The following is a 13,323-nucleotide window of genomic DNA, read 5'->3' on the forward strand; positions in this document are numbered from 1 at the left end:
TGTCTGTGGCTCAATAATCATTTGTTTTTGAATGAAGAAAAAAAGGTGGGGAAAATCTTGAAAATGCATGTTACAGGAATTTACTCACATATTAACACTGACAACAACTTTTACAACAAGAACGGTAGTCATAATTTCAAGTTCTGTGGAATTTTGTCCATGTGCTTTTATTTTTGGATTCATGTTGCCGTGTTTGCGTTCATGTTTGGGGAATTGGGGATTGTGTTGGGGGAATTGGGGATTGTGTTGGGGGAATTGGGGATTGTGTTGTGGCAATTGGGGTATGTATTGTGGCTATTTGCATTCACACTTTATTTGCAATTCGCCTGACCACTGCTGATGACAAAGCTTGCGTGTGCCCGTGTAAAGCCTGAAATTTCACAGGCACCATCATGTTTCGCTCAGGCCCAAGAGAGTAGGAAATTTTGGCCTCTTAGCGCTCGTTCCATGCAAACTAGCAATGTCAACCCCCATGCGCCGAGCCCATAACATTATCAGGTCACCGAGCAGAAGAATACGGTTATAGCTTGGCACTTGCCTGCACATGAGATGAAGCGGGTCACCTCGGTGGAGAACGATCCAATACTCAAAGGGCCATATTTTCGGCAAGTGCTCTTCCACCGACTGTCCTGCAGATATGGATGTTATTTGATATAAAAAATAAAAATAAAAAAAACATCGTAGAGGAGTCAGATTGTTAAAGTATGAGTCAGATGTTTTAAACCACTTAACTGCCCTTGATGTTGACAGACGTCCAAGTCAAATTGACTGGTGGGCTGGCAGTGATGCAAGAAGTTAATGGTAAATGGTCTTATTTGTTTTAAAAAATATTGTAAAAACAAACTATAGTCTCATCTAGTCCTATTTATTACATTTTATTTTGCATTTCTTTGCAGGGCTGCAGGGGGTGCTGCAGCCTCTCCCAGCCAACTATGAGCCCAAGTTGAGCGACACCTCCAATTGGGGCCAGCCAATTCCAAGGCACAAGGAGATGGAAAAAACATTCATGCTCGCACTTATACTTATATACTATATAAATTAAGAGTGTTCAATGGGCCTACCATGCATGTTTTTGGAATGATGGAGGAAACCAGAGTACTCGGAGAAAACCCATGCATGCCCGGGCAGAGGATGCAAACTTCACACAGGAAGTTCTGGAACCTCGATCTCAGAAATGTGAGACTGATCAGCAAAGCGTTCAGCCACTGGCACTGCTTTATATAAGGAACCTATTTGTCAACTAGTGGGCAAAAACATCAGCAATTAATCCACCAGTAAAATTCTTTAGGCACTTTAGGCAGTTCTAATATGCAGTGATGTTCCCCTGGAGTCCACTTCACACTATTCATTTTTCATCACAAGTTCTCACAGATGTGAAAAACGTAAGTGGGTGTACCCCGCATTTGGACACAGTGTGCTTCCCCTAAAGGGTCACAACCCCACGTATGAAATTGCCTCATTTTTAGAGCATCGTCCACTTGACTAAACAACTTCACTTAGTCAACTGTCAGCACACGAGGGCCGTTATCGCTAACCTTGAATCGAGAATGAAAATAGTTACACAATAGGTCTGACAAGTTGGGACCCACATGTAGACCAATATACATTGGGGCAAAAGGGTATTTGGTCAACCACAAATTGTGCAAGTTCTCCTACTTGAAACGTTTATAGAGGCCTGTAATTGTCAACAAGGGTAAACCTTAATCATGAGAGACAGAATGTGGGAAAAAAAACTGGAAATAACATTGTTTGATTTTTAAAGAATTGATTTCCAGTTTTATTTTTTTTTGTTTTAGAGTGGAAAATAAATATTTGGTCACCTACAAACAAGCAAGATTTCTGGCTTTCAAAGAGGTCTAACTTCTTTTAACGAGGTCCAAGAAGGTTTCCACTCGTTACCTGTATTAATAGCATGTGTTTTAACTCATTATCGATATAAAAGAAAACTGTCGACAACCTCAATCTCTCACACTCCAAACTCCACTATGGCCAGGACCAAAGAGCTCTCGAAGGACACCAGACACAAAATTGTAGACCTGCACTAGGCTGGGAAGACCTAATCTGCCATAGATAAAACGCTTGGTGTAAAGAACATCCAGGCCCATCTGCGGTCCGCTAGAATGCATTTGGATGATCCAGAAGAGGACTGGGAGAATGTGTTATGGTCAGATGAAACCAAAATAAATGTGTAGAAACACAGGTTTTCGTGTTTGGATGAGAAAGAATACTGAATTGCATCCGAAAAACACCATACCAACTATGAAGGATGGGGGTGGAAACATCATGCTTTGGGGCTGTTTTTCTACAAAAGGACTAGGACGACTGATCTGTGTAAAGCAGTGGTCTCAAACCGGTTCCACATAGGGCTGCAGTGGGTCCTGGTTTTTGTTCCAACCGATCCAGTGCCGACATTTTAACCAATCAGGTGTCTTTAAAATAAGTAGCACCTGGCTCTAATTAACTGATTGCACTTGCAAAAGGTATCCTTGTTGAGTTGGAATGAAAAACTGCACCCACTGCAGCCCTTTGAGGACCGGTGTGAGACCACTGGTGCATGGGGCCATGTATTGAGAGATTTTGAGTCAAAATCTCCTTCCATCAGCAAGGACAGTGAAGACGAGACATGGCTGAGTCTTTCAGCATGACAATGAGCCCAAACACACAGCCAGGGCAACAAAGGAGTGGCTTCGTAAGAAGCATTTCAAGGTCCAGGAGTGACCTATCCAGTCTCCAGATCTCAACCCCATAGAAAATCTGTGGAGGGAGTTGAAAGTCCGTGTTGCTCAACAAAAGCCCCAAAACATCTGCTCTAGAAGAGATCTGCATGGAAGAATGGCCCAAAAATACCAGCAACAGTGTGTGAAAAGCTTGAGAAGAGCTACAGAAAACATTTCGCCTCCGTTATTGCCAACAAAGGGTACATAACAAAGTATTGAGATGAACATTTGGTATTGATCAAATACTTATTTTCCACCATAATTTGTAAATAAATTCTTTAAAAATCAAACAAAGTGATTTTCTGGGTTTTTTCCACATTCTGTCTCTCGTGGTTGAGGTTTATCCATGTTGAAAATTACAGGCCTCTCTAATTTTTTCGATTTTTTAGGATAACTTGCACAGATGGTGGTTGTCTAAATACATTTTTGCCCCACTGTGCATGCACACGCATGCACTTGTCCCAAATTGTGTGATGCAGTACAGCTGTCCAGCTGAAAAACAGCTGACCGTGCCAACGCCAGTAGCGGAAACCCACCAGAGGTTTTCCTCGAAAATAGTCCCTCATAATTATTTTAATGTTCAAGGGCGCACGGATGAAAAAAATGTTTGTGCAAGAATAAAGCGGGCTTTCATGTGCGGAAAGGAAGATTTCTCATCTTTGAGAACAATGAGTGAACATACTTTTCACTAGTTAATAAAAAAAAATGTTGTTGCTGCCGCGTGTGAAAAAGACCAGTGTCTATTTGATTGGTCAGAGAATGGGAGGAAATGTATTGGAGTTATTCAGCACCATCGGAGTTGGGGTATTATTTCGATTTGGCTGCAAAAACTAGTAGGAAACAAAGTTTTTAGTGCTAAATTTTTGTCACAAAACATTCAAATTACAAAATATTGTCAGAAAAAAAATCAGTTGCCCAAATTTTTAGGAATAAAAAAAAAAACTTCATTATGGTTATATTCATTCATTCATTTTCTGAATCGCTTATCCTCACAATAGTCGCAAGGATTGATGCAGCCTATCACAGCCATCAATGAGCACTAGGCAAAAAAAATCTATTCCCCTCAAAAATTTCAGTCGTTATTTTAAATATTTTGGTGCACTTTATGTCACAAAACAGATAAGAAAAAATAATTTGCAAAAAAATTGTGCTGCAAAAATTTCTGTTGGGAAAAAATAAGGTTGCAAAAAATGTGATTTATGATAATTCAGTCACACCAAATGTGGTTGACAAAAAAATCAGTCTCAAAATCAGTTGCAAAAAATGAACTAGCAAAAAATTGGTCAAGAAGGTCAAATATGAAAGGTTAAGTCACAGAGCATTCAATTGCAAAAGAACGTCTAAAAAAATCACCCGGGTGCAAAGAATATTCCAAAAAAATTCAGCCACAAAAAGTCCGTCACAAATATTCACTGTGCAAAATAACTATAGCACTAAAAAAATCATTTGATGCTGTCAAAAGTTCAATGTTAAAAATTCATGTTTAAACCCCAGTCACACATATTTACTTTTTAAACTATGACAGTTTTGTAAGCGCAACTCAAACAATTAGCAAAAAGAACACATGTGGTTGTCCCGCTGGGAGAAAAATGCAACATATGTCAAGAATGAGACATCTGTACGCGTACGTAACCGAACCGAAAAAAGTAACTTGACCTTGACTTGCACTCACTCATTTCATCAATTGCCGAGTGTAACTGGCTACAGATGAGTGCGCGCTAACCTAAGGAACCAAAGAAAATACACGGCACTTTCCTCTCAACACTCTGAACTCCTGAGCTGCCAGCACTCACCCCCACGAGGTTCCAGACACCCCGCGACAGCTGTGTGCCCCGCATTTTTTTAAAGAAAATGCCAAAAAATCGGGCTTATCGCGTGGCTTCAAAGAGCCCCAAAGCTGCTTCTCATTAGAGAAGAGGAACAAACACGGAGAAGGGCAAGCAAAGAGGGGTGGCTGACCTTTGCTTCACTTTGCGTCCCAGCTCCAGATATACTCTTGAGACGTCAGTGCTCAAGAAACAGACAATAATTGTCTGCAATTCTTGGTGAATGTCCCGTCTGTTTTGTTGTTGTTTTACAACGCTTTTTAATGAGATGCACCAGAAGTGTTAGCCACTCCAATTCCCAACAATGCCAATAACTATGTCTCATTCTTAAATGCTCGGAAAATAATGAACCGTCACTTTCTCGATCAGGAAATACAGACTTTTGACTCGGAATATATTCAGTAGAAGAATTATGAGGCTGCACTAAGATTGTGTAACCACTCTAATAGTCTATGAGAAGACTATCACTGGTGAAATGTAAAGAATAAAGAAGAATATGTTGACTCTGTGTCACCCCCCTTTAATCCATTGTCTCCAATGCCGCCATCAAGGTGAATTGAACAATGCAGCTTCATGACGCTTTTGTTTCGGAATCTCAGTTATTTCCAAGGGTTTACGCAAAAGGAGGGGGCGCGGGGGTTTATGTTGTTTCGACTGAGAGGACTAACAAAAGAGGGAAGAGTCAATGCAGGGGAAAAAAATTGTCCGACCATTATGTTTGTTAGAAGAATGGTAGCAAACAGCAATACACATCCTGCCTCAAATTCAGCCCAAGTTAGTACCTTTAGGCCAGAGCTGTCCAAACCAGTACTTAATGGTATGTCATACCTGTGATCAGCTGTCAATTGTCCTTTGAAAAGATCTTTAATAAAGGGTTAGTAAAACGACAAGCTACATTATTTGTTTAGGCGCATAACCAGGGAAACATCCTCCAGTTTGAAGCAAAATGATGATACGATGCAGGACAACTATAATGTAATCATAAAATATTGTAACAAGCTATGGAGACATTGTGCAGGGTAGGAAATGGTTAACTTGTCTACCATGTAGTTCTTGGATTGAGGGTTTAATCCCCGTAGGTTCCCCCCCGTGGGTGGATAGGTTTTTTTCCCAGGTACTTCAGTTACCTTACCCATCCTAAACACATGCATGGTAGGCTGGTTGAATATTCTAAATCGTGCTTATATATGGTATATGGATGTTTGTCGCATCAATCAATGTGGGGTGTAGCCCGCCTACCGCTCATTGTTTGCCATTGAGAGGATAAGCAGAACAGAAAATGAATGAAAAAATATTGAACCATACAGCCTAGAGCCAGATGGGGCCACATCACTTTGTCAGCCAGGAAAATATCATCATGTGAGTTGACTGTTTGAGAATATTTATATTTTGTTGCCTTTTTTTTCAATAACAACTTAAAAAAATAATACACATCTTTAAATTTTAATAATCCAGTAGTATAGCATTTTTTCCAAATAATTATTACATCAAATAAATCATTTTTTTAAATTAAATAAATATATCCATTCATTCCTATTCCATACCGTACAGCCTTGAAAGGGTTGCAAGAGTTTTTGAAGTCTACCCAAGCTGAATTTGGGTGGAAGGCAGTCTACACCCTAGACTGGTTGTTAGTCAGCCATAAGGCACACACAGAGACAAACAATTATACCACCATCAGTGGGAATCGAGCCTGTGAATGGCTGCACCAAAGCCTGGCGAATGAGTCTCTACACCATGAGGCGGCCAATAAATCCATTTATCCATAAATAAATAAATAGATCTAAAAAAGATAAAGAAACAAATGAATGAATGAGTGAGTGAGTGAGTGAGTGAGTGAGTGAGTGAGTGAGTGAGTGAGTGAGTGAGTGAGTGAGTGAGTGAGTGAGTGAGTGAGTGAGTGAGTGAGTGAGTGAGTGAGTGAGTGAGTGAGTGAGTGAGTGAGTGAGTGAGTGAGTGAGTGAGTGAGTGAGTGAGTGAGTGAGTGAGTGAGTGAGTGAGTGAGTGAGTGAGTGAGTGAGTGAGTGAGTGAGTGAGTGAGTGAGTGAGTGAGTGAGTGAGTGAGTGAGTGAGTGAGTGAGTGAGTGAGTGAGTGAGTGAGTGAGTGAGTGAGTGAGTGAGTGAGTGAGTGAGTGAGTGAGTGAGTGAGTGAGTGAGTGAGTGACTGAGTGACTGAGTGACTGAGTGGCTGAGTGGCTGAGTGACTGAGTGGCTGAGTGGCTGAGTGGCTGAGTGACTGAGTGACTGAGTGACTGAGTGACTGAGTGACTGAGTGACTGAGTGACTGAGTGACTGAGTGACTGAGTGAGTGGCTGAGTGGCTGAGTGGCTGAGTGGCTGAGTGGCTGAGTGGCTGAGTGACTGAGTGGCTGAGTGACTGAGTGGCTGAGTGACTGAGTGACTGAGTGACTGAGTGAATGGGTGATTGGTTGGGTGGATGGATGGATGAACAAATGAATTAATGTTTGAGTGAATGAATAAAACTTACAAATCTTCTCATTTCCACTCATTTTCTGAAATGCTTTATCCTCATTAGGGTTGTGGGGGGTGCTGGAGCCAATCCCAGCTGTCTCCGGGCCAGAGGTGGGGGACACCCTGAATCGGAGGCCAGCCGATCGCAGAGCACAAGGAGACAGACAACCATGCACCCTCACACCCATACCAAAGGGCAATTTAGAGTGTTCAATCTGCCATGTTTTGGGAATGTGGGAGGTAACCGGAGTACCCAGAGGTAACCCTCACAGGACCGGGGAGAACATGCACATCCATACAGATGGACATTACTTGGATTTGAACCATGGACCCCAGAGCTGTAGAGCTGTGAAGCAGATGCGATAACCACTCACCCCACCGAGCGCCCTAGTTAGTTTATGAAATAACATTAAAACTTTTTCCATCATAATTTTTGTATAAAAACGAAGAAAAAAAAAGATCCAACGAGGGGCCAATGACTTAAAGAAATCCAACTAGTCTCAGTATCGTTCCTTCCCACAACAGAAGCAAACCATATTTTGCCTTCCCGCAAATTTGCCCACCTCCAACTTAATCCTAGCAAAATATAATTCAGAACAAATCACCATCAGCGAAAGGGCAGCGTCCTATCTCAGCTGGAGACGGCCAGCCGGTCCTGCACTAATTGCTCTAACAGTCAGTGTCTCCTCCTGTGCAATAACAATGCTTTTGTCAGTTACATCTTACTAGCAGCACAAGTACATCCGGGAGGAATTCTTTGCTCAGGTAGCATGTGACATATACGCGACCTTTCCTGCCGTCCACTTCCTCCTGGTGTCTTTCCCAGGCGTTATTTAGCGCGTGTGGACAGTGAAGGAAACGTAGGCACAGACAAGAATGCATGGTGTGAGCGGGAAGACTGTTTCCTTTGTTTGGATGGCCTGTTTATTTGAAATGTCAGTCGCCCAAAAAGTGCAATGACATCAATTAACACAGGGATCTTTTAGATTGAAGTTTTGTTTTGAAAAAAAATTAAAAAAAATCTAAATGTTTGAAATCTAGACCGGTGGAAGAGTGGCTAGCGCGCGATGGAGAGTTAAACCCTAGGATTGGGACTTCCTGTGTGTAGTATGCAAGTTCGTCCAGGGCATGTGTGTATTTTCTCCAGGTACTCTGGTTTCCACCTACATCCAAAAAACATGCATGATAGGTGAAGTGATCGCTCCCCATAGGTATGAGTGTGAGCTTGCATGGTTGTCTGTCTCCTTGATTAGCTGGCAGAGTGTCCCTTGCCTGGTCCCAATAATGGCTGGGATAGGCTCCAGCACCCCCCACGATGCTTGTGAGGATAAGGGAAACGGAAAATGAATGAATGATTTTTATTTAAAAATATTTTCTCTCCCTGCGACCCTTTTCTAGGATAAAGCGGTTCATAGAGGATTGAATTAATGATTTTTTCACATTGTGCTCCGACGGACTGGCGACCTGTCCAGGGTGTACAACTCTGCCTTTCTCCCGAAGTCAGCTAGGATTGGCTCCAGCAACTTTCGCAACCGTTTCAAGGATGCACGGTATGGAAGATGAAATTGAAATGAATTTTCCCATCTGAAATTATGTGGGCTTAAATTTTTGCAGCTGAATTTTTGTGGCCGGCCCAGCGAGTGAGTGGTTAGCACGTCGGCCTCAAAGCTCTGGGGTCTTGGGTTCAAATCCAGGTCGGTCCACCTTGTGGAGTTTGCATGTTCTCCCTGGGCCTGCGTGGGTTTCCTTCCACATTCCAAGGAGTTGCATGGTAGGCTGATTGGACGCTCTAAATTGCTCCTAGGTATGAGTGGGACTGTGCTTGGTTGTCCGTCTCGTTGTGCCCTGCGATCAGCTGGCCACCGATTCAGGGTGTCCCCCGCCTCTGGCCTAGAGTTAGCTGGGATAGGCTCCAGCACCCCCTGCGAAGCTAATTAGGATAAAGCCTTTCAGATAATGAATGAGTGAATGAATTTTTGTGTATTCGTTTTTGGCAGCTAAAATTCCACCCCTCTTGGAAATGACTGCAAACCTTAGCATTATATATATATATATATATATATATATATATATATATATATATATATATATATATATATATATATATATATATATATATATATATATATATATATATATATATATATATATATATATATATATATATATATATATATATATATATATATATATATATATATATATATATATATATATATATATATATATATATATATATATATATATATATATATATATATATATATATATATATATATATATATATATATATATATATATATATATATATATATATATATATATATATATATATATATATATATATATATATATATATATATATATATATATATATATATATATATATATATATATATATATATATATATATATATATATATATATATATATATATATATATATATATATATATATATATATATATATATATATATATATATATATATATATATATATATATATATATATATATATATATATATATATATATATATATATATATATATATATATATATATATATATATATATAAACATGAATAATGTAAATATTTTTTCAATTCAGCAGTTTTCTTGTTTTTTAGGAATTCCTTTAACTTAATTTATTTTCTGTCATACCCCGGATGCCCCCTTGTTAAAATATTACATACAATAAACTGGTCCATAACGACAAAAAAATAAATCAATATAAACCACAATATATCGATACTGGAGTCACACTACAATGAAAAGATTACCACTAGCTGACTAGCTGAAACAATAATGACTTCACCGATTTAAGTGGGACAGGGCTACCTCTATTGGATCGGAAAAGAAGTGAAGGGACAATGGCCATCACATTGAATTTTCGAACATTTGGAGATGGGTCGGTTTTGAAATACGGGATGAAAATTAACAGGGTTATTTGCATAATATGTTGAAATTATTGAAAATGATCTCAAGTTGGCACAACTTTTTCACATTTCATTGTAGTTTTACACTAAAATGGAAAGACGCTCAATAAATTATTCACCCAAACAAACTAACAGACAATTAGTAGTCAAAATAGAAAATTATATTAATTGATCAATTAAAGAAACTGAATCATCAGACAGGAAACTATTAATATGGATTTTTCTTACCACTAGTTAGGGCCAAACTACCCAATATCACTGCGATCTTGACACAGGCACGCGAATTCATCATCCTTTGAAAAAGCTTTCAAAAAATCTTTAAAAAAAAAAAAAAGAGTCCCTCGTAGTTTTGGGGCACGTAATCCCAAATGTGTGAGAAAAGTCTGCTCGGCTGTGGCGAAAAGCACCGACGGAAGCTTCAGGTGGAAGCCGCGATTCTCCCCGCTGCCATGGCGCTTTCGGCGGGGGAGCTGTCCTCCCTGACTCCCGTTCCTCTGGTTCCGTCTCCTCCGTGCAGGTGTTCGCTCCAGGGGCGAGAATGAAATCTAAAGAGGATGCGCAAAAAGTTGAGAGAAAATTGTCTTCCCCAAAAAAAACAGTCGAGATGAACCGAGAACGATTTCACAGTGCCGGCGTGTGCATACTGAGCAGCCCGGGCGTCAAGCACCTTTTATGGGGGGGACGGAGAAAGCAAGTGACGTCATTTCGGAGCACATTCCTCTAATGCTTTTTGCCTACGGGGCCGTAGTATGTAGTATATGTGCTTGTGTGCGTGTACGGGGGTGGGTGGATGATGAAAAGGGGCTTTAACTGTAAATATTATTTTATTTATTAAGTTAATTTTTGTTTTGCTATGTTGGTTTTGATTCTCCCTGGCCATTGGATTTGGCGTCAATCAATGTAAATGAAGGCCAAAAACTCTTTTTGAAAATAATTCTTTTATTCATTCATTCTTTTTCCGTACCCTCACAATGGGATGCTGGAGCCCATCCCATCCAACTGTAGGCAGAGTGTGGGGTATACCTAGGATTGGTTGGCAGCCAATCGCAGGGCACGGTGAGAGAAATAACCATTCGTGTACACACTCATACCTACAAACCATTTGAAGTGTTCAATCAACTTAAAATGTATGTTTTTGGGATGTAGGAGGAAACCAGAGGTCCCACAGAAAACCCACAAAACTCCACACATGCTAACCACTAATCCACTGTGCCAGGACAGCAAAATAAATCACTATAGGTTTAATTTTATTTTTGGTTTTTAAAGATAGTGGTGATTTCGTCTGACTTCAACACGGGCTGTGTACGTTTAATTCCCACTGTGTGGTGGAGTGATTGTGAATGCTAATGGTTGTCTGCCTTTATGTGTGCTGTATGACTGCCTGGTGACCTGTTTAGGGGGGAGTCTGCCTTTCACGAGATGTCAGGTGGGACAATGTTTCTTTTCCTGAATATTTCATTTAAAAAAATTCTGTGTTACAAAAACTATACTGTAATAAGTTTGGGGATTGAATCTCTACATTGATTAGAATTGATTTGAATTTTGTTTTGTTTAAATGTTCAGTTTATGCATACCTGTCAACCTCTGCCGATAACTGCCCTTATAAATGATTATGATTTCCTGTACAAACCCCCCAAAAAAAACGTAGAAACACCGCACGACGCATGTTTACTCGCGGTAACTCGTTTCCTACTATGTGGCTCTTCCATGCTTGCTTCCATGATATTTACTCTATGTATATCTATGCATGCGCATGTCATCCTTTATCGATATTACCGTACGCACCACTAAAAAAATACATACGATTGGATACAATCATCGGATAATTTTTGCTGGTATACCGTGACGATAGTAACGATCGATGACAGTAGCGTCGTTGGCTACCAGTCTACGAGAATATCTGGATTTTAGCAGAAACGGTCTTGTTGAGATCGGTTTTCATAAATATTGGCAATTAAAAAAAAAAACTCCCCGTACAAAAGTTGGTGCACAGCATACATGATTTGAAATGGTAAAAAAAAACGTATAAAATACGTATAAAATGTACAAGTTGACAGGTATGAGTTTATGGCTGTCTAAAACGATAATTATGATAGTCGATTATGCACTGAGCCGTCTCGTGATGTAGAGGTTCACTTGCCTAACTTCGGTATGGGCAGGTGTGGGCTCAATTCCCGCTGGTGGTGCAATGATTGGGAGAGCGGGTGGTTGTTTGTCTCTCTGTGTGCCCTACGACTGACTAGTGACCAGTCTAAGGTGTAGTCTGCCTTTTGCCCAAAGAAAGCTTGGTTAGGCTCCAGCAACCCTTTCGAGGATGGACGGAATGGAAGATAAATGAATGATTATGTACTGATTACTGGTAGTCAACATTGTTCATTTCCAAACCACGTTATTTACTATTAGAATTAATATTTAGTATTTCAAATCGGCAAATTCATAACAAAACGATATCAATTCTCTGGAGAACTATAAAACATTTGCCGATTTTAGTCTGCCACGATTGTAATGTTCTCGTACAATTCATGAGCCTACAATGCTTACACTTTTTAAATGATTTTAGTGCGACCCTTTTCTAATCCAATCAAACCTTACAGTAGTCTCTTATCTTAAAAGGAAATTCAATATCACTTATCTTTCTCACAGTTTAGGTAAATATTTGGGAGTTTATTTTTAGCTAACGAAACAGGACGCGCCACTTTTTCTATCAACATAAATAATCCCCTTTTGTCCAGCACTCCCCCGCAGAGTGTGGATGTGCTGCAGACAGTTTTATTTTATTACTTGGCTGCCGGTAGGTCAAAGTAGCATGCAGGCACTGTAAATAAGCACATCCTGCCTTACCTTTCCGTCCAAATCAGGACCCCACATCCCTGTTAAAGAAAAAACACGCCAACATCTGGAATTGTGTTGATTTGCACGGGATAATTAGTCATGCCACACTATTTAAAGATTCAAGACCTTTATTGTTTAGTGAGAAAATAAACATTCTTATACATATTGTAGCTTCCCTAAAACTAAAAAGGTGAACAATATGAGGTTAAAAATAAATAAATAAGGGCAACTTAAAGAACTCATTTAACTTTGTAGCTTCACTGACTGATGAACTTCCTTTCCAATGTGACATGGGTGGCGAACAAGTTAGATCCAAAGAGCAAAAACTTTAAACTGTGAGAGTCAAAGAGCTACACCACGCAGTGAGCTGCAAAACCAGAAGTAACCTGCAGAGAATATTGGTGGTTCTAACATCAGAAGCAGCATAAAAAAATCCAATCTGCCATATAATTTCTAAAATATAATTTATTATTTGTATTGTAATGTGCCCAGATGAATTTGAGTCTGTTTTAAGAGAGAATAAAATAAGGGAAACATTAAAT

General features: G+C 39.7%; 1 protein-coding gene across 3 annotated transcripts in view; it reads right to left on the bottom strand.

Moving 5' to 3' along the window:
- The window catches only part of kdrl (kinase insert domain receptor like), a 63,130-nt gene extending 52,538 nt beyond the window's left edge, over nt 1-10,592 (bottom strand). For 2 of the 3 annotated variants that reach the window (XM_077733076.1, XM_077733075.1), the window contains exons 1-2: nt 10,178-10,592; nt 539-629 (exon numbers count right to left, since the gene is read on the bottom strand). In XM_077733076.1, the coding sequence (XP_077589202.1) occupies nt 539-629; nt 10,178-10,241 (155 nt within the window). In that variant the 5' untranslated portion in view covers nt 10,242-10,592. The remainder of the gene's footprint in view (nt 1-538; nt 630-10,177) is intronic. The other variant, XM_077733077.1, reaches the window with a different exon arrangement.
- Nucleotides 10,593-13,323: the final 2,731 nt, after the last annotated feature.

Source organism: Stigmatopora nigra, chromosome 14 (assembly GCF_051989575.1).
Source record: "Stigmatopora nigra isolate UIUO_SnigA chromosome 14, RoL_Snig_1.1, whole genome shotgun sequence".
In the NCBI taxonomy this organism is placed as follows: domain Eukaryota; kingdom Metazoa; phylum Chordata; class Actinopteri; order Syngnathiformes; family Syngnathidae; genus Stigmatopora; species Stigmatopora nigra.